The sequence below is a fragment of the Ambystoma mexicanum genome, chromosome 7q (genome assembly GCF_040938575.1).
Source record: "Ambystoma mexicanum isolate Mex_15411 chromosome 7q, UKY_AmexF1_1, whole genome shotgun sequence".
NCBI classification, from domain to species: domain Eukaryota; kingdom Metazoa; phylum Chordata; class Amphibia; order Caudata; family Ambystomatidae; genus Ambystoma; species Ambystoma mexicanum.
Window position 1 is genome coordinate 971,770,380 of NC_090941.1, and position 27,219 is coordinate 971,797,598.

Here is a 27,219-nt window from a genome sequence, read left to right on the forward strand (position 1 = left end):
ATAGGTGGAACCAGCTGCCTCAGGCTGTAGAAACATTGTGGTCAACCAAGAAAACCACCAACATGTAGACATCTATCTGAAGGTTTGCCTCCCCAGCCTCAAAGCCCACACTCTAGGCCAATAATGTGCCATGGACAGCTTGCACAGCAAGCTTTGCAATGCCAAAGGTGGCATCCATCACCTTACAGTGGACCATGCATTCCTAATGCCCATAGAGATCCGATGCTTGTATGGTTTCATTAATGGCAGTGTTGTGTGTACAACACACGTACTGCATTGCTCCATTTAGATGTGTGCAATGATGCCAAATGGCCTGCAACCACCACATTGTTCATATGCCAGACAGGCCCATCACATTTTTTCCAATGCTTGCAATCTGGCGCCAGACGTCAGGGTGCCGTGTTTATTCACTATGGGCAATTGCATTACAGGTGCAATGCAAGTATTTTGCACATCATGCCTTAAAAATGCAGAGCTCCTAAAAGGCCAAGCATTTCAAGGGCCTTTTCACGTTTGTGGATGAGACGAACCTTAAAGAAGCATTCACAGAAAGGTGCTAGGAATTCCTATTGCCACCCTATGTGAACAGACACTGACTGCCGAGCTATTGAATATTACCCACTCCTACCACAGCCTGGTTGCCCATCACTGAAATAAATCAATTGACTAAAAATACCTGTATGAGGCACCGAGGACCATATCCAGGAATCACAGCACTGATCCAGACAGCCAGTTCCAGAAATGTTACAAAGGCAGAGAGGGGAGGCGAGTTGTCACCACAGGACAGAAGGGATTTTTAGAACTGGGTTCCAAGAGGCCACGCTAGTTTGTGAACAGGATAATTAACACAAGTCTATTCAACTCAAGACAGTATCATAGCAGTAAGGCTTGCACTTAATTTGGGGTGGTGCAGCGAGACACCACTTAAAAATCAAATTAGACTTTAAAAATACAGTATGGGGCCTTAAATCACAGATTAAAGTAAGCAACTACTAAAGCAAAACCATATATAGATGAATACACAACCAGTTTGTGAGCCCACTACAGATCATCCACCCTGAACTCAATGAAACATGCAACGATGCAGCAAAGTGAATGAAACCCTTTACATCAACGTAAAAAAAAAAAACAAGTTACCCAGCCTTCTACAATCCATTAGAAGACTTACCTGCTAAGGTAAGTAAGCCTAGTGCCTCACTCCAAGGTCCCAGGGAGTTGTGTTTTGCAAAGCCAACAGGAAGGTAAAATGTTCCATTTGAAGAAAACGGGCAAGTTCAAAAGATCAAGGGTACTCTCCCAATCCCACCACTCTAGGTGAAGCCTGGTGAAGAGGGGGGTCCTTGGCCAGTACACAGATCACAACCAGGCAAGGGCGAGGTAGGGGGTGAACTTCATCCCTGTGCAACCAACCCTAAGGTAGGTAGGGGTGGAAACTAGTATGCATGCGTCCACCCCGCCCCCAGTTACTCAGATTCAAGTAGAAACTAGCCCTAGGTTTCAGACTTTCCAAGCCCACCTACTGCCATCACTTCCGATGTAGGAGGTACAGAGGCCATGGATCAGGTTTGTGAGTGGTCTACCAGCCCAGACATGAAAACCCTGATCAGAGACAGCAGGCAAAGCTTGTGTTGAAAAGGTAGACTGCTCCAGAAAGGCCCCTCTTTGTGATGAAGAGCAGGACAGGTCTTGGGGCACCTGTAAAGTTACAAGCCGAAACTCGGAACATTGACTAATGTGTCAGAGAAGCCCTGCATGACCTGGCCACAGGATGTTTCTTGGATGCTTCCGATGGCTTCAGAAAGTAGTCAGTGGTCAGACTGGGTTGTCCCACCAGCCCAAGGGTCAAAGCACAGATGGTCTTAAGGAGATTGCTGCAGAAACAGGGCTCCATCAGGATTTATTGAAGGTCTTCAGAAGGCTACACATTTTGGAAGGTCTTTGCACAATCTTAACAGCTGCAGGACTCATCCCACATTCAAGCAAAGGTGGCCCCAGCCCACCAAAGTTAAGGATCTGCACTATTCAAACCAGCAAAGTCTGTCCAATCATGGACACCCTCTTGCTGCACATCTGCCCAGCAAGAGAAATACCCCTGGTCACTGTAGAATGGAGGAGACCATCCCAGCCCCCACTTCTGGCCAGATGTTCACCTGCGATTTGCCAGGGAAACTCAACAGCTTACCAAAGATGACATTTTCTGACCCGAGAAGACATGGCAAGGATTTTTTATTTTTTTACCCTGTCCTTTAGCCATCTTGCTAAGGATTTCCAAATTAAATGTATAAGCCATACAATGTCATACCAACAAATCCATCATGTTTCCACACAACTGAGCGGCTTCAATGTCCATCAAGGAACGCATGCTGGACAGATACCTAAATTACTTGTAACTTCAATAATTTTTTTAAACAACGTTTAATTTGCTTGCTACATAGTTCTTGGAAGCCATTGCAACACTGGAGGCCCACCCATACAGCCATAATGCGCTCAACTAGTCAGACCTGCAAGTTAGTTTTGAACTAAAGTTGCATGATTCAGGACACAAGGGAACCCAAGCCAAGAACAATTCCTCATTTTAGGCAAGTTAATGTACTTCGATTGCTAGTCAGGTTTCTAATGCGAAGTTGGTATTGTAGTCCTTTAGACTTGCTGCCATGTTTTTAGTGTAGCTATCGCAAGAGTTGCAGCTGTAGGCAACATGCTACTGGGGAAGTAGATTTAAATGCATCCTTCAGCCTGAGGGATCTCAAAGCAGCAATACTCAACTACTCCATTCATTAACTTTCTAGCCATCAGCACTGGAGTAGACTTTTGTAAAACATTTCCTAAAAATAATTTATGTGGACCAGGCTAACCTGGAGAATGTTTACTGAAAGGGCAGGCATATTCGGATGTGTACCTCACACAACTGCTATTCGGATGGTCTGCAGGCACTCTGGCAGATCTAGACGAGTGGGTGGGTTTAATTAGTTGGGAAGAGAGGAAAAGGCAATATTGTAGTGCTTGTGTCGAGGGTGCAAATTGGAAGTACCTCAAGATATGCATGCTTGTAAACGTTCCATGTGTGAAGTGTAGGAGACAAAGGCTTCATCTCCAGAGGGACAGAGTCATACCTGTATTTTGGGAGTGCAATAGCCAGGGGGCTAGTAAATAAGTTGTAGATCGAGGTGCAAGTTTGTGATGTTAGAGGGAGAGGTTTTATTTGAAAGCTGTGTGCAAGTGGCAGGTTTGCATGTGTGCGGTGCGCAAGGTGGTTGTGTTCCATTTAGCAGTGTTTGGATTTAATGGTGAATGCCTGAAGATGTCCGGTGTGGAGGTTTAGATATTCTGAGAGACAGGGAAAGTGTTTTAGGGGTTTGGCCGTGCCTGGACGTGATTAGGTGAAATTTCCTCACGTGCCATGCAATGTGTTCTAGGCAAAAGGTTGGGGCAAATATGCTGTTCCCTTTGGTGGTGTCTGCGTATGAAAGTCAAGCTACTGTAGAGTGTTTTGGATGCTCGATAGGGGTACATTCTGTTCAGCACTGAAGAGCCAGGCTTTTACTCTTCTTGAATGGGATTGTCATTTAGGATTCACATTTCCCCAGGTAGCACATTCCATTGTGCGGCGACCATAGAAAGGCAGAGCCTCGGTCTTGCTCTGCAAAATCTTATTTCTATCAATATGCCGGGTCTCTCGTTGGTAAAGTGACATTTTGCGTTGGCTGAATTCTGCTACTTGACCTTCCACTGCCCTGGATCCTTTTTGATGGTAGCCAGTGCAGTGCTCCGAGGCACTACTGCGTTCCCCTCTTGAGTGAGTAGGAGTCTGGCTGCTGTGTTATGGATCAGTTTAAGGTGTGTGAGGTAGTCCAGCATATCTGAGCAAACACTGTTTAGGCTATCCATTTTAGAGGATGGCCAGCCTTCTGTGCCAAGGAAGCAGGGCCTAATCCGCTGGATAGAGCAGAGATTTTAAAAGCATCGCGACTTGGGGTTCCAGCTTGAATGTTGTCCCATCAAGACAACTAGGATCACTTAAGCGCAGGATTTCCAACGGCCATGACAGTGGGGTTTCAGGTGCGAGGCCAGATTGTTTTGTCAGAGTTGGGTTTTAGGAAGCTGGCAGTCATCCATTCATTTAGTCACGTGGAGCATTTGGCAGTTGCCATAGTCTATTTTGTATGCGCCATTTGTATAGCTCTAACAGGTGGGTTTCTAGGATGTTTAGTGTATCAAAAGAGTCCTTTAGATGTAGAGTGGCAAGAGGCTTTGTCCTTGGGAGACCCCGCAGGTAATGGGTTTTGATTATAAACTCAAAGGGGGAGCCACATTATTTCTCTACTGTCCATTATAAAACAGACTCCGCCATTGTAGTTGTGCGATAGCTTCCAGTTTCTCAAAGCCTAATTATTGCACTGCGGTTACCAATGTTGAAGGTTGCTGAGATGTTGAGGAATAGGAGTGCTCAGGTAATGGCGGCGGTCACTACTATTTCCCAAATGGAAACTAGTGCTGATTCAGTGCCTCGGGTCTGAAACCAAACTAGCTCATTAACATTTTAGACAACATGCTCCAAGATGTGGCTCTGGAATTTTAGCTGGGTATGGTGGTTTCATATGTGAAGAACTTTGAATGGTCTTCTGGGTCTCCAGTGTTTTCTAAGAAGTGGTTTGATGCAGGCAGTCTTGGAAAAACATTGGTACAATTCCTGTTTTGATCCAAAAGTTATTAATTTTCAATAGAAAGCCAGCGTTTCCTTGTTAAGCATCGAAAATGATTGGGAGAAGGATAAATTAGAGAGCCATCTTTTTTGTCAAGAATCACCAATTTATTGCGGCTTAATTCCGTAGTCAGTGGGGTGATTGGTTGACTAATTGAACAGGGTTTAAACGTTGCTTCCAATTTCGCTTCTTATTGCTGTGTGAATGTTCGCGCTTGTGTTTTGCTTCCAAATTGGTAGGGGGAAATGTTATTTGTGTTGCAGGAAGCACGGTTTCTTCTCGCAATGATTTTCTTCAGACGGTGGTGCAGTATTGAGTCAGAAATAAAAAAATAGTATTTTTGCTTTAAGGATTTCAGCTTTGTAGTCAGGATCGGTCTTTAGAAGTCGATCTGAACCTGTGGTTTTAGTGCATCCTCCATATTTATTCTAATTATTCAATTTCTTTTTTTCAGTGTTCATAAGTGGGGTGTGAACCATGTTGCTAGGGTAATTTGAAATGCAGATTCACTTTATTGCAGTTGAGCTTCTCTTGGTAGTGGTGGTTTGTACTTGTGGAGTCAGGAGTTGATGCATTGACATGTTGCTAGTAAAAAGGAATTAAGAGGATACGAGCACCTGAGCTGGTGAGGTGGTTATTAGGCCTGCTTCACAAAATATTGGGACCCAGGTGTGGCCTGCAGTGTTGCTCCTTTGACCATTTGTTTGAGGTGAAACCTGGCCATGTAGGAGCTCAAGCTTTTGGGTGCAGATTAGGTTTGCTTCACTAACCAAATGTTTGTCTCAGGCATGTTCAAGATTTGCGTTGCATCACTCAGTTAGAAAGTCCAACTGCAAAATTTGCTGCAAACTATGGGTTTTAGGATGGTGGCCTGTAAATAAGCAACCACCGCCCAATACCCATCTTCCCATTCTAGGTAAGTACCTCAAGAAAGCAGTATCCATGCAATTCCAACACATTCAAGCCAACAACCTTTCTTAATTCCTACAATCTGGCTTCAAACCCAGATGGTGTATAGAAACTGCTAGCATCAAGGTGAAGGAGGGTGCCCTTAAAAATCAAAGATGGCAATCCGTGTCGCCTGGTCCTTGACCTCGGCAGCATTAAACACAGACTCACCGACAATCTAGATCACTGCATTGGATCCAAGATGTTCCTGAGCTTGTTTAAATCCTACTTCTACTCACCAGCAGTTCATAGAAACTGATTCCTTCAGACCACCAAATCTACTCACATGTGGAAAAGAATTTTCAAGTCACCTTCTAGCGCACCTGAAGTTAACGCCAACTATAGGTTAAATGATGTTCCAAAAATCATGTTTTTAGTATCATGAGACTGTTTTATTCCAAAAATGATCCTCCAAAAATAATTCTTAAATAGTAGTGCCCTACATCATTTAACCTACAGTTAGCGTTTCTTCAGGTGCGCTAGAAGGTGACTTGAAAATTCTGTTCATAAATTGTGACACTCGGCAGTCGAGTGTTACTAGTCACCACCAAGCATTACCTTTACCAAAATAAAAACACTGTCAACCAAAAACCAATTCGCTATCAATTATATTTGAGACTGCAAATGTACAAACTCTACTCATAACATGGACTCCCACATGCAAGGATTCATCCTCTACCACGTGATCTTCAATCTTAGATGAACCGCTTGGAACCTTCTTTACTCCAGACATCTACCAACATGCAGATCTGCAATTCTACCTCAAGTTATCCTCATCGAATATATCCACAGGCTCAAAGCCTGCCTTCCCTTGAGCCAGTGACTACCTGAAGCATAGCCCCCCCACCCCTTCCAAGACTGCTATTGCTGACCAACACCCAACATCCAGACCTGGCTCAATTAACCCTTCGGGTTCACACCTGAAGCTGGCCACCTGCGCCAACTCATTGGGTTGGACATTAGTCACTGCCTTCATTCAGCACATACCAAGGAAGACAAACCGCCTGCCATCAACTTTCTCACCTGTGGAAAATCAAGCTCTTCATCCCAGAAAAGAAAACAAGATCTGCTATCGAAGCAGTCTTCACCCACTAAAATGGTGATGAATCCTTTTTGAAAGGCCTTCCAGTGACTACCTTGGCACCAGAGAGGTGCCCTGCATGCTACAGCACAACTCGTTATTCTGCAATTTCAACCACATCACCCTAACCCTCATCGAGCTGCACTGGCTCCTGCTGCAAGGCAAGCGCTTCATCTCAAAGGCAGTCACTGAAGTCCCCAAGTGACCTTACTGAGAAACTCATCTCTGGAGGCCTACGATCCACCAGAAATAAGGACATGTGCAGTCTGAACTCTGCCATTGCAGAAAGGAAAAAATGTTTTACTGAAGACAAGCCTTCTCCGTCTAGGACCACAGACTATGGAACCTCCCCATCAACACTGGCCCCCCCACCTTACATCTACAATTCAGGACAGAGCTCAAGGCCCCCTTAAAGGAATGGCTTCACCCCTACACCGACCCTCTACTCCCCCAACCAACCTACTCCCCCAACCAACCTGGGCTACCTGTGGAGCAGTGAGTATGTCCAGGTGACTATTCACAGCTTAGAGAGCTGGTAAGGGGAGACCGACCATTTAAATAGACTTGTGGACAGGTCAACTCTGCAAGGAAGCCATATGGACAGAGTGCTTCATGAGATTTGAAACTGCTATTCTATGAGATAAAGGAAGGGGCTAAAAAGTAACATGCAATACCACCCCCCCCCCCAACCCCAAAGTAGAGCAGCAATTTAACAAACCTGTGTGTGGAGTATTCCAGTCAAACACCAGCCAAGCCAGGTAGAGGGCAGCTATCAGCCAGCAATCTGTGCAAAATATGTAGATCATTGTGACTGTACACCCAACACCTGTAGTGGGAAGAGAGACGACTAACTTTAGAAGTGACACAAAATGCTGTATATAGTTAATGATGTGGGCACAGGTTGGAGTGAGAGGCTAGTGTCTTATCCAGCCAAGGGGGTGCCATTTTCAATTTCTAAAAAGAAAGTCCATTTCCAGAGTTTCTCGATCTTGAAAATCAGCACAGTACTGTTACAAGACAGAGGCACCCCTGGAACCAAAGTGCAATGGTCTGATTTTGTAGCGCTGCACAGGTTTGAAGCAGAAAATATTCTGCCATTGCTTGATATAAGCCTTCGGCAGAGGAAGGCTGCATAGTTGCAAATTGAGCTGCAAACTTGCACAGTACTAAAAACAGGCTGTATCAAAACAGGACTTGTAAAGAGTTACTGTATGTATACTGCTCCAAGTTACTGGAGTACCCACATGGTCCTGTATACAACACCACAACAAGGGACAAAATGTCAATATTCATGTGGTTTAGAAAGTGGGATTAGGTCAGGCTGGTTTCTGTAACTGGTCGCAACACTGCCTCACAGTAACGCATTCTCTTCAACATGACTTGGGATGGTTTCTACAGGAAGGCAATGCTTAGCAGTACGACAGTCACATGAGGGTAGGCGATTGGGCGAGAGGCCCGTGGCTCAGTGTGGAGGCCACAGAGGTGGTATATGAAGGGGAACCACAAATCCCATTCCTAGAAAACGAATTCCTGCAAGGTAAGCCTACATTTCGTTTAGACCCAGAACATTTTCTGAAGTGAGTCACAAAAATGCACCAGAGGCATCCTGAGACACTACAATTCGAGACACCATTGCGGTTCTACCTACAAATAGCAAACGGGACTTGGAACAGTACCTGGTAAAGATTCAGGCTCAGTGTCATCCTCATGACAGATGAAGGAGCTACCAGCAGAACCATTCAAAGATGGCAGACCCATGTTTGGGGACCTTGCATAGTATCACAGCGGTCTGTTAGAAAGCCCGCCAGCTGTTGCTAGTTGGCCACAGCCAATTGCAAGACATGCTCGCACCACAGCTGATTGCAGGGAGACCATTACAAGGCCTGGCACTGGATCTTTTCAGTGAAAGGGGGTCAGGGGAGTTAGGTGTGGAAGGGGGAGAATAAGAAGGAAGATGGGCACCAAGGAGTGCAAGCAAAGGGAAAGGGGAGAGAATGAGTAAGGCTAGGTGAAGAGGAACAACAAGTGGGACACCCTTAACACCTGGGCCCTAAAGACATTCCCTGACCTAGTGGAGAAGAAAGCCTAGTGCCCAGTGCAGGCGTTTGAGGCCAACCAGTAAAGGAAAGGGAGTATCATGGGGTCACAGTTATTTTAAAAGGCTGCCCGCTACTACCATGAGAAAGACTCTGGGAACCAAGAAAATTACAAGTAGAGTTAAGAAACACTACACAAAGAGCAATTATGTGGGACACTTTATAAATCTCCATGGTTAATATCCATGAGAAAAATATTTGCATATATTAATGGTATGCACTTCTCATGAATATTAATGAGGGTTAGCCAGAAACCTGTCCCTCGAGGCCTGTAGTTGGACAACCCAATAAGTGGATCCGTGCTTGCAGTGGGAGCCAGAACAAGTTGATCAGGGTCAAGTGATGGCAATATTTGCCGAGTCCTTTGGTTGTGCTGGACCATGTGGAAAATCAAGGGTGCCAGAGTAGTTGCTGGAACACCAGGGGTATGGTGGATAGGTGGGAGAGGACCACGGCTTGGATAGCAGATCTGAAGAGGTTTTCTGTGATTAAGGGCTTGATTTTTCTCAGGAGAGCAAGTCGGAAACAAGCAGTTTTCATCTTTGCTAAATGCTACTTGAAGGAGAGGGGTTTGTCGATGTCAAACCCAAAGGCCTTTGTGTAGCCAGCCAGCTGGGGAGTGAAGCTTCTAGGTTCATTGCAGAGCCAGGTATTGGTGCCAGGTTGTTCAGTGTTGGTCAGCAGTAGGAATTGCCCTGGAGGGGTTTAGCTTCAGTTAAGCACTGGGCATCCAGGAGTGGATGAATGGAAGCCATCTTTGGAGGATAGAGCTGTGTGCAATCTGTATTGGTGGCTGCTGTGGTGCCATGAGGGTTATAAGTAGTTCCATGTTAATAGTGAATATCATGGGCAAGAGGATGGATCCTAGCAGGATTCTACAGGTGATGGGCAGAGTTGAGGAATCTATTTTCACAAATTGGTGGCAGGTAGTAAGGTAGGATTTGAACCAGCTCAGGACTATCCCGCTAATCCCCATGCAGCAATGTAGAACAAGTCTGTTTGGCGCTCTGTTGAATGCTACCTTTAACCAGAATAGTAGCACTAACCTACTCCTCAAAATGAGATCTCTGGTCAGAATGCGGATACAACAGTTGGGGTGGCTCAAGTCCCTTGCGCTCCCCCACAAAATAAAAGCACCAGGTCAGCATGCGATAGGTGGATTACAGCTAGTTAATTACAGATAGTTCATCATAGTATTACGCAAGCTACTAGTGCAGAAGTCTGCAACCAGCTGCTCTCCAGATGTTTGACTCATGAGCCTCACCATTTACTATGCTGGTTAGTACTGGTGTGATTTATCGTCCACTTCTGGAGACCCAAAGGTTGCAGACCTTGGCGCTTGTGCCTTCAATCATGGCCACAACACAATAATAGTTTCCACAGTTCTGAGAAAGACTGAACACAGGGCTGTTAAGTGCCAGATCAGTAGACCAATTTGAATTTAGGAGGTGAACAAAAAGAAACCAGTCATTAGACAGCAGAGACTACTAAATATTTAAATCTAGGGAGTAAAGGAGAGGACAAGATCAGCCATTTAACTAGGCCTGCTGAGAGGGTTAGAGTGCACGGGGGCATTTCAAGGTAACAAGGGGGGTTGGGGGAGTTTGCATCTGGATTTAGATACCAGCAAGCTCAACTTGGAAAGAAAATGCTCACCCATAATAAGGAAGGTTATAACCCATTGTAGCACTGACACAATCTGCAACTGCTTCTCAACTTTGGACTTGGACAACCAGGGAAAGTTTGGCAGATCTTGAACAGCAGACCGGAAACTGGAGCCAGTGCCTGTAAAACATAGAAATTATAAGACCAATTGTGTTGGGCTGCAGCAGCCTTACTTTCAGAAAGATGTACTTGCCCAGTCAAATGGGGACCAGTTTCATCAGAAGCAGTTGCGATACACTAGGTGCAATCGTATAAGGGAGACAAATGTACATGCACTCTGCCCACCCAGAGCAAGCCTACCCCTGTGTAGATGCAGCAGGCCATGGACAAAAGCAAATGCTTTTAGTTTGGCTTTTAGGTGGCACTTCAGCACCACCTATAAGCCCAAATGAGAACATTGGCATACAGTCAGTGATCTGGAGCAACAGCATGGGTCATCAACCCCTTCGAGTGCTCATGGACCTGCCAATCCCTGTTCCCCCTCCCATTGCCATTCCAAATCCAAACTATCCTTCTAGAAGAATAGGAGCTAGCTCTACCACGCAGTAACAAACTATTGTACAGAGTGGTCCATAATCAACTTTAGGAGTACTTGCAAACAATTGCCTCACCCAAGTTTGCTTTCATCCACTATAAGCAATTTGTTCCTTGGCTGGTCTTAAAAACCAGCACTGGCAATGCCAACTGGTTGTGTACGATAGACAGGCCATGAAAAAGCATTTAGTTGGACTCGATCGAGACAGAACCCCAATAATCTTTTGCCCAATAGCAGTAGCTCCGAGATACAGCCACTGACCACTCAAGTGGAATGCAAATGTCTAACTTGGACAAGCAGTTCAGAACTATTTAACATTTAAGTGCTCCAATTTCTGGCAGACACAGGGCCAACTGGTAAGAAGGTAAGGGATCTTACGAGGATCAGTGAAGTTGGCAAACCGGTCACCGGATGTAGGCAGAATAGAAATGTTCCGTTTCTAGCAAAGCATAGTGCAGAATCATACCACCACAGGGGGCAGGGGGATCCCGAACTGCTCTAGTAGGTTTTATATATTCGACATTTAGCGGCATAAGAAATGTAAAGGGACTCGTAGGATTAGAGACATGTGGAGCACGATTCACACAGGCCATGATAAACAAGCCAGCAACGTATTCTCTAAATAACTAGACATTTTCCAAGAGGTCAGTAGGGCTGGGATAGTGCCATGACCAAAAACACTGGACGCCCCCACTGTGCCCCCAACCTGCCCTTTCCATAGGGTCCAACACGCATTTGCCCAAAAGTGGCCAAGTCTGAAAAATGGCCAAAGAAACAGCTTTCAGCGTGACTTGGAAATGTCTGTAGGTCACTGGGTTTAGTAGCATGCAGAACCAGACTTGCAAATTATCGCGCCATGAAGAGCCAGGGTGGAAGCGGGTCTGGTTTTGTCGTCTTTACCATGTTCTAAGTATTTGCTGTTTTGGCAGGCGGAAAGCAGGGGTGCAAACGGGTATGAGCTCTGCTTACATTTGTAAAGTGGGAGCCAGAACTGGAATGAGGTCATGAAGGCAGTTTCCATTCGACCAAGACTCGCAGAGACGTATGGTCTGTAGGCAAAGGATTTCTTAATGCATGGCCAGCACGGAAAGTAATGGTTGCTAGGGAAGAGCCGGTCACTTAGTTTAGGTCAGTGCTGCATCTCTGGGTGCCAGGCTGTATAGGCACAACCCTCACTACGAGTACTGGGGAAGCTAAACTGGCACCATTCAAGCTGCCACCCCTTACCCCCAGCCAACTCCCTCCCCCATTCTCTGAATAGCTGCTATCCATTGCTGTATCATTGGACCGCTGGAGGACTCCCATGCAATGGTTAATAGTCTTTTGGCCAGAATTAAGGTTTCCACGTTTTACATTTACGGCCTCCGGAAATGAATCCCCCACAAGATGGTGTACGCTTGTACAATGCATTAGCGTATTAATGCTTCACAGCTCCTCATTCCAATAATTCACAATAACTGGACAGTCCCATGTCATGCCAGAAACCAGCCGAACCTACTCCACACCATGAGGAACTATGACAGATTATGAATAATGATATTCAATTTTGCTAGTTCCATACACCCATTGTAAGTAGTTCAATTGCATCAGTTGAAATCTTGCATTTCATGACACCCATTAGACAAATTCCCTCAAGCCCAACATCTTTTCGCCACTTACCCTGGATCAGATGCCCCGCGGGCATTCCTTGCACCGCTGTATACAAACGAGAAACCGTCCATCCCCTTCCTCCGACAGTATTGGTTGCATTACCTGCCCAGTCTCTGGTCGGTATGCAGTCCCACAGTTCAGCCAGCCGTTTGACTACCTTTGTACAGGTCCAAAAGAACCCCTTACATATACTAACCTCCATTGTTTAAAGGTCAATTTCCCCATCCACAAAAGAAATTGCCTGGTGTTCTGCATCCGTTCTCCGCAGTGTTGTTAAACCCACTTCTTGTAAATACCGAGAAATGTTTTGATCTTTGCACCCATGGCTACGTCCCGGCAGTTCTCTTGCACGTCCTTGCTGTCACGGCCTTTGCTGCAGTGTTGTGGAAGCCTGGTACTGTTAAGGACTGTGCTACACTGCAAGTCTTCCCTACTGTGGCAACACCAAGATCACCCTGCTGCCAAGGTGAACAGCAGTGGCAATACCAGACATGGTGCAGTCTGGCAAATGCCTAAACATGCAAACCGATTCCCTGCCCATTTATATACAGGAGGAACAATGCTCTTGATCACAAAAGAACGTAATTAGATTTGAAGAGAAGCAGTGAGCTTCTTACATGAGGTGAGGGACATTCTGACCAGGTTGTGAAGGAAGTAAGCTGAACAGTCACCAGGCACCATACACAAGTGGACAGATTAGAATAACCGACATTGGACATTAAGAGCAGTTAGGCAGTACCGTCAGCTGTGCTCGGGATGTGACCATGATGTGTCAAGTGCTAGAATGGAGGCAGAGGAAGTGAGGGACAGGGAGGTTAGAGGTGAGAGAAACATGTTACATAGCAGGCAGATGAGAGAATAGTAACTAGAGGTGAGGAGGTAGGCTTCTAAACAAATCCATATGGACGGTTTCTGGGATGACCGGGGGAAGAGAATTCCATGCAAGTGGAGCAAGAGAGAAAAGCAGAAGTGGGAGGAAGCACATGGAGGGTGAGGAGCTACTTGTCGAGAAGACAAAGCATAGTTGGAAACAAAAAAAGGGGATGCTGGCACAGGATTCCAGTTGCGAGAAACCCAAGGAAGGAAGTGCCTTATTTTCCTAATATTTAGGAGGTGAACTACTGTTCCAATTTTGGAGGTGAGATGGGTCATGGACGCTGAGGTTTATAGCGGATTCGCAGGGGAGAGTCAGGTGGGAACTGGATAGGTAGAGGAAGTGGCGAGAGCTTTCGGCAGGTAAGAACACATCTGTTTTTGGTAAAGTTAATCAGAGATTGTGAAGCCATCCAATATTTAAATAGAGACAGTTTTGATCGAGAGGTCAGGAAAAGTAAATGTGTGTGGTCTGCGAAGAGTTGGTAAGAGAACCCAAAAGAGGAGGAGATCTGCGCCCAAAGAGCAGAGGTGTAGAGTGTTAAGAGGAGCAGACGCAAGACAGAGCCTTGGGGGAACATCAACAGTTAGAGTGATGCCATCTTGTAAATTATTCAATGCAAGCCCATCTGAGGCCAATACTAGCTAAGTGAATCTTGAAATGGAAATTACAGGAGGATGTGAAGTGTCAGCTTGACAGGGATTCAGCTCCTTCGGCAGGCTTACTTTAGGCCAATCCCCTGTGACATTTTGCCTTTACGCAATATCTCTTACTCCTTCCTCAATTCATCTAGGGGCCAGATTACAGAAACTTTGCACTGATGCTGCTCCATATTAGGACTAGGGCCAAGTTTGCTGGAGCTAGAAGATATGTAAGATGCTGGACACCGTTCAATCATTTAGTTAGAATCTTTGAACAGGAGAAAGGTGATACATTGGCCCTAAATAATGGTCTGCGCACAGTGGTTGAACCAATAACTTGTCTGATTCAAAACAACGTAGACGTGTGTAGAATGTGCTACTCTGTCACACAGTAAACCAACAGTGAAACTCAGCCAACTGGCAGGTGTTTTACTGGGATTTAAACTACACGTATCTCCATGTGGACACCAGATAATGTAGGGGTGGGGCGGGCGCGATTGTGTGAATAGTTTAGTATGTATGGTTTTCTTAACTTTTCAGCATTGTGGGAGGACGTGAACTATTTTCAAAGCATGCCTGACCAAATTTGAAAAAGAAATGTTAGTACACTGATACATAGATTTAAGTTACATCCCATAATACAATCATACATGTCAGTTAACCCTCAATTTAGCTACTAAACATATCAGGATTACAGTTTGGAAGCTTTAAAATACCTGCAAATGCACTTCTGCCCCAACTCTCAAACTTCACCACTTGTTCTCATCTTTGCTTTTCTTTTGCATTTATGGTAGCGCACAATGCCCTGAGGCATCTAGGCGCTAGTTACAGGGGAGCTGCATAAGCAGCACAAGGCTGAAGTCATAATAGGAAGGTTACAGGTAAAGCAACATTTATGGTTTGATTCATGTTTACCGTTATTGCTACTGTTCCATGTCTAATGTAGATTTTGTTCTTTGTAAAGCGCCGATATAAAAAAATGCACGTGTCATTATGTAGGTCTCAGGTAAATTACATTAATAGCAGAAGACTGCACAAGTCATAATCACTAGTCAGTTTCGTACAGGCATCCTTTGCGGCAACGCCTCCTGCTGTTAATGTGTTTTTGTAAGCCATTTCTGATCGAAATTGACATGCAACTCAAACAAATCTAATTGCCAATTAGAATGCTGCAGTTACCAGGAGGTAATGTCTGCAGGGCAGCTCCCAATTTTCGAAACTTTAAACAACCCACCTCTGGCAAAAGAACCAGTGGATCAGGGAGTCCGTCCACTGGTTAGCCTGCGTTATCCTTTGCATCCCCTGGCCAATAATCCTGTTTATCACTGCAACATGTTGGAAATTGTGCATTCCGATTACATGAATTCGGGGATTATGGGTCAGGTGCTCCAGTTTATTTCAAGCGGCTCGGTTTCCTCACTGCCCCCATGAACACCTATTGCATATTGCAGAGGGGAGGCTTTACAGCAGCACATGAAAAGGATCGCATTTTACCAAAGATGGTTTGCTGAGGCCCCTGATAAGCGACCAAACTACAGATATGGCCATGACAAGAGACAACGCAGTGGGTAGACCCAGATTCCTCAGGGCGGGCACACAATGTGAAAGGACTTAATTCCCCTACTAAGCGGTCACTGGTTTCTCCAGGAGACTAAATATGCGAGGGGAGGAGCGCAGGGTTGTCAACTTCAGGGTCGGACTTCAATATTGGGGCTCTGGTCCCCTGCGGAAAGCAGAGTGGGTATTCTTGTGAAGAAGGATCTCAACTTTGAAGTCGCCAAGGTTTGGTCAGATGTGGAGGGAAGGGCCGTTGTGTTGGGAAGGGCCGTTGTGTTGGTGGGTAGAATGCACAGCACCACCCTCACTCTTGCTACTCTATATGCCCCCAACAATGGACAATCCCACTTCCTCCAGTGTGTGGTCCTGAAGATAATGCTCGAGGCGGCAGGAGAGATCATGCTTGGTGGGGATTTTAACTTGTGGGCGGACCCTACACTCGACAGACAAGCGGGTAACCCGGAGGCAAATGCGCCCCCCGCCCTCCACAGTGGACATGCTAAGGAAGCTAAGATTATGGACTAAGGACCTGATAGAAAATAGATTGAGGTGTGAACGTGCACACAGGGTAATGGAGAAAGGAGAAGGGAGAAAATTGCTGAAGCCGCCCAAAAGGGAGGAACTAAGTCAATAGAAGATTGGTTGAGCATATGCAAGCTTCAGTTCCTCAAAAAAACACAACATGAAAAGGGCGATAAAGCGAATGCGCTACTGGCCGCCCGATTAAGAGCAGAGAGCAGGGTTATGGACATTGAAGGGGGCAATTCGGGGCAAGGGGAGTAGATATAGCCCTTTATATGGAGGGTATAGAGATGCCTAAACTCTCCCGAGACGAGGTAGAAATACTTGAATCTCCTATATCCGCTGAGGGCGATTAGGAGGTTACCAACAGGAAATGTGCCTGGAAATGATGGGTGCACTTCCGGCTTTAAGACGTTCCTTAAGCCCCTCCTCCCCTTCATGGGAGACCTCTTAATACTATACTTCAGAATGAAGTAGCTCCTGATTCATTCTCACAAGCGTTAATCTCCGATCCCTAAAGAGGGCAAAAATCCCAAACAATGTGGATCATACTGCCCCATCTCCCTCAATATAGACACACATATTTACACCTGCGTATTGGAAGCCAGGAGGCCCATATGCCCCGATACACCCAGACCAAGTCAGATTTATTTTGGGGGCAGCAAGGCGCTGACACAATGCACAAAACTCTTCACCTAATACACAAGTCAAAGAAAATTATAGGCAACCCCTCACTATTGCATTAATAATGGATATATGAGAAGAGTCACTCAAATGCGCCAACCACTAAAAATCAAATGAAGTTTCCGTTGGGTGAGTCAAAGCTGGTGATTCAAATCAACTTTATTGGCATAGTGTTGTCTTCACACTAATTCAATTTCAGCTTGTTATATCCTTCACGCAGGTCAAAACAAATAGTTTGAGCTGTTTTATTCACAAATTGTTGTTTCCTTAATTATGTAAAAAAACTCTACACACGTTTCCCCATTGCCAGGTTGCAATGGTTCATCAGGGGAAAACATAGTATTATTCCCAAAGTATGGCGATATTCTTAAATCAAAATCCTAAGTCAGAAGTAAATGAGTCCCATCTGTAAAATCAGGTTTAGATCAGGCTTAAATCTAAGGTCTTTCTTATGGCCTGCTTCAGGTTCATGTTTTATGAGCAGTGTTAAGTATGGCCTTGATACGCCTTTCCCTCTCCTCTGGTGCTTTCGCTATTGTCCATTGACGCTGAGAAAGCGTTTGATAGAGTATAGTGGGGCTTTCTGGAAGCAGTGTTAAGTAAGGTGGGACTAGGCCCCATGTTCAGAAAAGTTCTCAGGGCAGCCTATACATCCCCCCAGGCATCTGTCATGGTCAATTCTGAGTACTCAAGATGGGTCCACCTCGCGAGAGGTACAAGACAAGGCTGCCCCCGCCCCCTCAGCGATACTCCTCTCTCTAGAGCCCCTAGCCGAAACACTTGCCGGGTGGCGGGTCTGCGAGTAGATGGTAAGGAATATAAATTGCTCTATGCCGATGATATTTTGCTACATGTCCAAAACCCTATGACCTCAATACCCAGAGCAATACAACTAATAGAAACATATGAGACTTTAGCAGGATTTCAAATCAATAGGGCCAAACCCATACTCTATCCGTTACATGAAACCACCCCAAAGACGCTACACAACTTTCTCAGATGGGACTGGCGTTGCTATCTGGGGCGGAGGGGGATAAGAAAATCAAAATCAACTTGACAAGAAACATGGAAGATCTGTATGAAGAAAACTTCCCTCACATCCTCGCCTCCTGCAGATCTTGCGAAATGGCAGCCACTCAATCTGTTAGATGGGGCAGCTCAGTGCTATCAAGATGGTATTTCTCCCTCGATTCTTGCATCCTTTTCAGGCCCTCCCTCTTAAGATCCCAGATGTGTTTTTCCGAGACGTAAAGTGCCATATTGCGCTTCCTGTGGGAAGGAAAGAAAGCCAGTATACCGTACGAGGTACTTATAATGCCCAAGGATAAGGGGGGAAAGGAGGCGGGCCTCTCGGACATTAAATTACATTACCAGGCAGTCCAATTGCGTGTACGGATTCCCCACCTAAGAGGTAGAAAAGATTTACAATGGGGTCATCTCGATAACTACAATTTAGCACCCGCCACAGTCGCGGAATGGCTGGAGGAGACACTGAAACCACCCCATACTAGGCACTATGTGGGATATTTGGACGGAAGGGGCAGACATGAAGGGCGTCACCACATATGGGCCCCAGGGGTCCGTTAAGAGATTCCTGACCACCCGCGATATACGAATCCTGGTTTGATGTGTGCCTGGAAAGGGTCCAACAGTTGTGGAAGGGAGGAGCCTTCCTCACGATCCCTGAACTAGAAGCAGCGATATAGATCAATCCGATCCCGGTTTTCCTCTACTTGCGACTCAAGAGTGTACTCACGAGATAAGAGTGGCGAGTGAATATACAAAGTGAGCTTACAGCCTTTGAAAAGATGCTTGATAAGGTAACCGAAACCAAGGGCCTGATCACAGGAATGTACAGGGCAAAGTTAGATAAAGTTTAGGTCGATTTTACCATGGACGGAATGACCAAAAGTTCTAAAAATGCTTCCAAAGCTTCGAACACCAAATGTTTGTACCTTTGGTGGTAGCATTGCAGGTAAGTATAAAAGACTGCGGGGGTGTCCCCCACAACACAGTACTGTGCAGTATAGTGAGTAGGGTGTTGCTAAAGACAACCCCGGAGCACACCCATAAAATAATGAAAAAACGGGGACTGCGGGGGTGTCCCCTGCAACACCCGCTCACTATAATTCACAGTATTTTCAGATTTTGATAGAGATTAGAGGAGAGTGTTCAGGGGAGAGATCAGGAAAAGAATATTTGGGTGTGGTCCATGAAGAGTTGGTACACAAACCAAAAGGAGGAGATTAGTGCTCCTAGAGTAGAGCACTAGAGTTTAAAGAGGAGTGACCCAAGACAGAGGCTTGTTGAACACCAACAGTACTGAGTTGAGAGGAGTTGCTCCAGGAGACAGAATTGACAATGGGCAAGGTCTCTAATCTCCTTAATAGTGAGTGTCAAAAGCAGCAGAAATGTCAAGGAGAATGAGGATAGAGGATAAGTTGAGTGCTTAGCAGAGGCAATGAAGTTGGACACCATTTCCGATAGTTTCCATGGTGTGACAGGAGCAGAAACCTGCTTGTAGGGTGTCTCGTAGGTTGTGGAGGTCTAGGAAATTGGTAAGACTGTTTTGAACATTAGAGTAGTGCCGAAGGAGAGACAGGGCGAACGTTCGATGTTAAGTTCAGCCCCTTGCTTTTTTTAGGAGGGTGACTGGCTGTTTTGAAAAGAGAACACCCAGGCAGAGTTGAAGGACCGATTAAAGAGTTTGGGTGAGACCAAGGGGCAATAGGCTTGATTAGCCGAGAGCAAGAGGGTCTGATGGGGCACGCGAGGTGTTAGCCTCCATCAGATGAGATAATACTGACTAAAGGGGGAGATCAGGGCAGATGGTAGAGTAGGCAGAGTGTAAAACCTAGGAGGAGGAGCATGAGGAAGCTCAGGAATGCCTCTAATTCGGGAAATCTTTGCAGTGAAGTACTAAGTCATTATCTGAGTGAGTGGAGTTGATAGTCAGACTTGGCGTGAAATCTACATATGTGGTGGGGTGTGATCGGGTCAAGGGGTTTTGGGAAATGGTCTGAAAAGTTGCTTGAGATTGTAAGGGCAAGTATCCAGCTCACGGTGCAGTGTTTGTTGGGGCACTTTAGGCCATCGCCTTACCCAGTCTGCTTTTCCTAGAATACTTGCGCTGGGGCTTCTACTTGCCAAGATCACCATACCATAGCATGGAAGGTGCAGGGTGTGCTTAAAATGGGCGATTGGCGTAGAGCTATGCGCATGTGGGTAAGGGCAGAATTGGATGTGGTAGCTCTGGTGGTATCACGAGGGGACAGTGTCTCATGGTACACGGTATGGGACAGGCTTGAAGCACGTTCGGATTTAAGTCTTCCTTAGAATGGGTTAACACTGTACGGGATACGACGGGCTAGTTTTACTCGCTGTTGAACGCTAGGAGTGACTGTAGAAGTTCATAAGGGGCTGGACATGGGTGGTTAAGTATTCCCCCATATCTAGTTACAATATACAAGGATAACGTGTGTTGCCAAGGTGTATTATGACTAGAAGTTACTCGTGACATGTATATTGAAAGGGACTTCCCACAGACTGCGTACAAAGCAACCAAAACATGGTATTCGCAGATTGTTCAGCACTAAACTATTTCTACCGAGCATAATCTAGATTGTCACTTTTAATTCCACAATTATAAATGTGCTCTTTTACAACAAGTTAAACAAAAGTGCATAAAAACGGCTCTCGATTGGCAAGGGAAATCAAATCAGATAAGGTGCCACACCGCTAGTTGCTTATGATTAGATGCTAGGGCCATTGTATGTTTATTTTTTATACATTGACAGGTCTCACGCAAGTCTAATTGCCACAACTTTATACAGGTTTACTACACCCTCCAGTAAAGAAATGTGCCTTGGCGCTAATTTCTTAGGCCGCCTTATCCAGTTGTGCCGACATCAGGAGGAAAAAAAAAAAAAAACACCGTGGCCTAGGAGTCGATACAACAGTCACTGCACAGTGCCCCACCAGCCAATGGCATCTAGCCCCAAACCAGTAGAGACCTTTAACTGGCTCGGACAATGAGGGTCATTGGTCCCAGAAACTGCATTGGATCCCCGCTTTCACACCATGCCAGCCAGCAAGATGCACTACATGCAACGCGGTCTAGCCTAGAAACAGCCACATACACAAACCTTTCGTAGTTTTGTGTCAGATAAAAAGAGGAATAAGACCCCAAGTCTGCAGATGAACTTGGCTTATAGGTCCAACTCTAGTTTTTGGAGGGAGTGTATGGCTCTTATGAACTCTTAATTAGAAGACCAAACAATGCATTCTCTTAATTGCATCTCCTCTTTATGGTATAACAAGGTTTAACTCAATCTCTGAAGATGTGTGGGGGCGGGGGGGGGGGGTTGGGGGTTTGGTGGACAGTGTCACTCATTCTTTTAATTGACTGGGGGGGCCAAACCAGGTACAGTAACCCCAAGCAGCTCTATGTGCATTTGGACCCTGTTGGTTCGGAGCCCAGGCCCACTTCAATCCCTGCATGGACCTAAAGCAGATTCAATTCTGGTGAAAATTAGAGTAACGAAATGAGGTTCCGCGCTATAGGCTGAGCAGTGAAACGCATGGTCCGAAGATGGCACATGCAACACCCATCTTGTGGTTTTCATTTTTTGCATTGAAAAATTATCAAACGCAAAAGCAAGCACACAAAAGTAGGTTTCCAAGATATGACAAGTTAACCCAAACACGGGTTGTGTGCCTTGTACAATTGATACCGCATGTGCTGCGCCCGAGTCCCAATCAATAGGAGGCAGAAACCCATTGGTAGCAGTTTAAGCATCATTGATGCAATAGTGCAGTGTAAAGAAACCGTTAAATGTTAAGACCCTACTTTCATGCGTTTGCCTTTACGTCTCATCAGTCCAGTATACAAAATGGTCCACAGTACCCCTTCACATCTAGCCATGCCTGCAAGCTGCCTGCACAGTCCAAAGCGGATTTTGAACCTGAAGCCGGGCATTTGCCCGTGGTAAATTCTAGGCTTTAAGAGCAGACCAGCTTATTTGCCCCGAAGCCACCAGTGGTGATTACTGGTCATCTGAATGGCTCCAGTAACAGTAGCTAACTGGCAGCCACAGATGAGATGCTGCCATCAGTATTTCAGAAGACGTGCATGCATTTACCAAATGTTACCATTTCCACCCTCGCCTGGAGGATGCCAACAATCATGCCACTATGACCCATGTTAGAGACGGGTGAGACACTTCCCTGCATTAACATTACCAATGGGACGAGAATGGGGGTACCAGAGATTACAATCACCCCTTTTGGGAGGGGGCACATTCACTTCCTTTTACTACTAGGGGAACCTCCCTTCCACCTTGTACTCCAACTGCGGCAGTAATCACTTTGCATACTGGCTTTTTGAGTAACAGGTTGTCCATACGCCCAGCCCTTCTGATCAAACAATGGCGGCCAGTGGATCCAACCACCAGTAGCCAGCAGAGTTCTGCCTGCTCAGAATTGCAACTACCAGCGCGTTGCTTCACTGCACACCTCTTGGTGAGCACACAGACAATGTGGCATTATGCTTTTGACTTGCTGCACCACATGGGAGCGTTTCCCCTGGCTCCTTTCCCCTCGGGATGAAGAAACGTCAATCAGATCAGATCAGCGCTAGCAAACAGGTTGGTTTGCCGGGTCTGTGGCTCCGTAGATAATACATCCACTACAGTGGCCTGCGTTTGACCGCAGGGTCACAGGTTCGAATCCCAGGAGGTCCACTCAGCCCTCCATCCTTGCGAGAGGGATAAATGAGTACCATTAAGTTGGGTAGCAATAAACATGTGTTATCCTCAATGTCAAAATGCCCCTATGGGGTGAACGTGTGCTCTACACATACAGCAGTTATGTTTTTCTTTGAGCAGACAACACTTGTTGGATCAAAAATAAGTAGACACGAGGCCATATATGTATGGTTTGACCCTTCCTAAGTGTTGAAGTATGGTTTATGGACTTGTTACCAGGTCGCCCTTTTTTCTTACTTAAAGTTTCCATTTGTTGGTGCCTTCAAAAGTTAAACAATCCCATTGTAAGAACAGAGCTAAGAAAACGGACTTCACTCAAGTTATTCCAAGCACTTTCGCCCATTAAATATGTATGCGTATCACATGTAAATCCTTCCAAGGGGAGGGAGAAACATGGAGCCATGGTGCAAAGGGATGGTCAGAAGTACTTTCAGCATCTTACATCAGCCAATAGCATGGTCCCGCCAAGATACTTGCCAAGTACATCTAGGAGAGAATCCAGGCTCTAAGGAGGTGGACAAGCTTGGACAAATCTAGTATTAGTGACCAAGGATGAATATTGCTGAAACCGTTTCAATGTTCATCCACACCATTACACATATACCCAAGTGCTGGCACTAGCCTTAGCCAAATAGCCTGTGAAGCAAGGGGATTTGAATACTGAGACGATAGCCAAAAAGTAGGTTTGTCAAGTATAGACAAAAACATGCATTTAGTCTATTCGTCTATCTAGGATTCTATTGCATTTCTTTTTAAATGTACTGCATTAGTCTGAACAAACAAAAAGGACTAGAGTGGGGTCTACTGTAACAGATTTAATCGCTTACTTGGGCGGGAGTGCAGGGAGAGGGGGAGTTGAGATTTCCTTTAGAGCCATCAATTCGTAATTTCTACCTGCTTGAATAGTAGTCTGGCTTGACTGTATAACTTTGGTCACCAGTTTATGGGTTCCGCTCAAGAGGTTAGGAGAGCGTTACCTTACAATGTATGATAGTACAACTATATTGACTGCCTATGGGAAAAGCAGCATACAGTGACTAGACCTACTGTCTTTCACATGCATCTAGACCTCCACACGTTTCTGCAAAGTCTTCAAATGGTACACTTTCTAGAATCCTCTATGAAACTAGCTCACTAAAGCTAGAACCATGGAGCTCTATGATAAAGGGTGGTTTTATATAGTACTTCATGCCAGATTTCTCTGCACCTCAAACCCTGTAATTAAGCAATATTGTCCAACCTGCGAAATATTGAATATTAGCACATGGAAATAGTAATTGATCTCATTCCAGCCAACCAGAATATTTAGAGTTGAGTCACTAGCTAATGGTATTGACTGCATTCTGAACATTCCTTCTCCAGAAGTAGAAAGCGAAACATTGCAATTTCCAGACAAGATTCTTTCAAAACAAGACTTCTCCAGAGGACTTTTTTGCTGCAACATACTATTGAATACACGCGATAAAATACTGGAAAATGCTTTCACTTATTTTTACATGACACCCAATACATGATCCTGTTAAACCTGTTCCAGTACAACCAAGTTGCATTTAAGACCATGTTATTAACATATTTACAAAAAAAAAACAGAATTTACTAACTCAGCTTTTTCATTTACTTTACTCCCTCTTAAAGCAACATTTGACACGAATTGCTACTACCAACATGTGCAAATAGCCTTATAGACCTTGGGAGGAGTCATTATCGCTGGATAATTACCCCTCCCCAAGGCATATATAAAGCTATATTATGAGCACACACAACCATCTTATGGGCCCCGAGTAAAGCAGGGGTGTAAATGTAGGGCTATGGGAATCATAACATTTAGTAATGCTTAGCAGCTCTGAGTAACATAGCTGTCAGCACCCAGCCACAGTCCAGTGGTTGGGGGGCCAAAAGTAAAATAAAGTAACCACTTCATATGGCAGCAAACTGTGTTGATTTTGGCTGGAAGGAGCAGCCGCAGACAAGGGACCAGCGGACTGCAGCAAAGTGGAACAGAATGGCAGGCAGGGTGAGCGGGAAGCAGCAAGAACAACAGAGGTGGATGCTCCAATCCTGTGGGGCCCAAGCAAAGCGAGGGCGGATAACGAGGGCACCGGGCCATTATCCCCCGTTTCAGCCTCTGCAATAGGGGATGAAGGCCATCATCACCCCGGGTTACCAAAGCAAAAAATTTCTTCCTACACCAGGACTGGAGTCCCGCTGTAGGAAGGGAAAACTTTATTCAAGATGGGCAACATAGAAAGGGAAGGCGGGGCTACGTACATAGCCTCTTCACTTTCCATGGCAGCCTGCAGAAGGAAAAGAGAACCCTATGACCATATTAGCACGGGCACATTTTCTTTCAAACTTATCCCAATTTCGAAAAAACGTTACCACATATCCATTGCCAGGTGGCCATGGCCACTTTATCCCCATTGCTCGTCCCTCGTGGTCATGACCAGTAGCCAGATTGCCCTGGTCAAGACCTTATGCCATGACCCGGACAATCTAGCCCTGCCCAGGGCCACAGGCTATACCTCAGTCACCAAATGTATATCACTTTTGTACCTACATTATCAAAGACTAAAAACTGACCCATTTGCAAAACCATGCTTTCAGGTCCTTGCCAATGCACCTTGCACAAGTTCGCTGGAAATCAGCCCAGGTTTTTTTTTTTCCCAAAGTGTCAAAATATATGTACATACAATAATTGTATATCTTAGCCCCAACTTGACAAAATCCATTCAGACTTTGCACAAACATTCAAGGTTGGGTCTCTAGTCTTCCTGAAGTCTTTTGTCCACATTTGTCAAACGGCAACAGTTTAAGACATCTAAAAATATGAGACCCGCCTCTTGACAAAATCCCATCAAACTCTGCAAAAAATCTTTTTGCAAACTTTGTCAGATGGCACCACATTTATAAGTCTTTAGAATATGTTGTCCCCACACACCCATTTTGTTCCCTCTTGACAAAACCGCACCATACTTCAAGGGTCTAGAATGAAATTCCAAAATTTCATGCAGTTTCATTGAGTGGTGCCAAACTTATAAGCCACCCAAAAACTGCTTTTCACCAACCCTGGAATACACAAATAAGCAATAAGCACAGATACCCCTGAACGTCACAGGACTGCCCTGGACATCGCAGAGGCAAAACACACGTTTTGGGGCTTTTTAAGGCCATATCCGATCCTCGCTTCCCCAGAGACTGTTTCATTACTTTGACAAGTTTAATTTGTTTAATGCGATGTTCGCAGACAACGATTGGGGTGCCACGGTATTGCTTTTATGGCGGCTGCAGATTTGGTCTTTCATGGTGCTCACTCGTTGATCGCCTTGAATGAAAGAGTGAACAGTGGAAGTGTTAATATGTACATTTTGAGCAATGGCCTTGCTGCTCAGTCACAGGTCATCGCTTTGAAAATCGGCCTCGACCTGCATTATTTTGGAACCACATGGCATGGGCATCATGACCCCTCCCTGCGATCAGCCGTAAAAGTTTGTTTTGATAACACTTTATCCCACTAAAGGGAGAAAAGTCACTCATGTGAGGTCTGAAAGCCCATGTCATTGTGTCTTTTGTAAAAAGGTCACAGCCAACACTAACCGAAAGGTTGCATATTGACAAATCACTATAGCTCATCTGCCTGGTGTATTATAAAGGTCTAATGTTGGAGTCACCACTGACCATGTAATCCTAACAGGACAGCGTTCAGTGGGCGCTGTTGATTTCTTTGATTCTTGCAATAAATGTTCATTTACCTTCTGAAAGATAGTGGCACAAAACCTTTTTGAAAATAACAAAGTTAAAATACATATCGGCACAAATATGGCCTAGACCACCACAGACCCGTCATTACCGTTTTCCCCAGGTCTGAGCGCATTAGGACCCTAGTCATGTGAGTTGAGACAGAGGAATGCTTTAATGGGTGGTGTCAGAAATTGCGGAGACCCGAGAAATATCTCACCCCATTAAATGTAGAATTTGTCCTGCCTGCTTGAGTCCAGTGCCATATGCAGAAGGCAGGTGAAGGATCAAGCGAAACAACTCTAGTGCCAACGTGTAAATCTACATGAAGACAGTGCGGGTGGGGGGGTAGTTTATATACTAGCACAAAGCACTGATAGGCCCAGTGTTCATACAGTCTACAGAGCTAACGTTTATTGTGGACATTCATCAGAAGGGCATCCAGTTCTCCCCACCCCCTTTAAATTCTGGGATGTGTAGTTCCCCCATCTTTCAAATTGGTGGGAAAACTACAAATTGGCTGATCTTTAACCCACCACTACTGATCACAGAGAAAGAGTGGTCACAGCATCAAAGCTGCATTTACTAATGTGGCCTCACTTTCCCTATGCTCTTGTCTGCCAAACACCACATCACACAGTGCAAGATCCAGAATGCGCAGCACTTGCTTACCACAGCCTTTCCAAATCAGATTGAAAAGATCACCTAATGGCTGCAGGCCCTAAAACGGTATAAACAGCGTGATGGTTATTATAGTTCAATT

The 27,219-nt window shown here is 45.3% G+C and overlaps 1 protein-coding gene across 1 annotated transcript in view; it reads right to left on the bottom strand.

The window, feature by feature from the left end:
• DGAT2 (diacylglycerol O-acyltransferase 2) overlaps positions 1-27,219 on the bottom strand; it is a 118,154-nt gene that overhangs the window by 82,880 nt on the left and 8,055 nt on the right. The window contains exons 2-3 of the mRNA XM_069640057.1: positions 10,485-10,613; positions 7,451-7,558 (exon numbers count right to left, since the gene is read on the bottom strand). Coding sequence (XP_069496158.1) covers positions 7,451-7,558; positions 10,485-10,613 — 237 coding nt within the window. The remainder of the gene's footprint in view (positions 1-7,450; positions 7,559-10,484; positions 10,614-27,219) is intronic.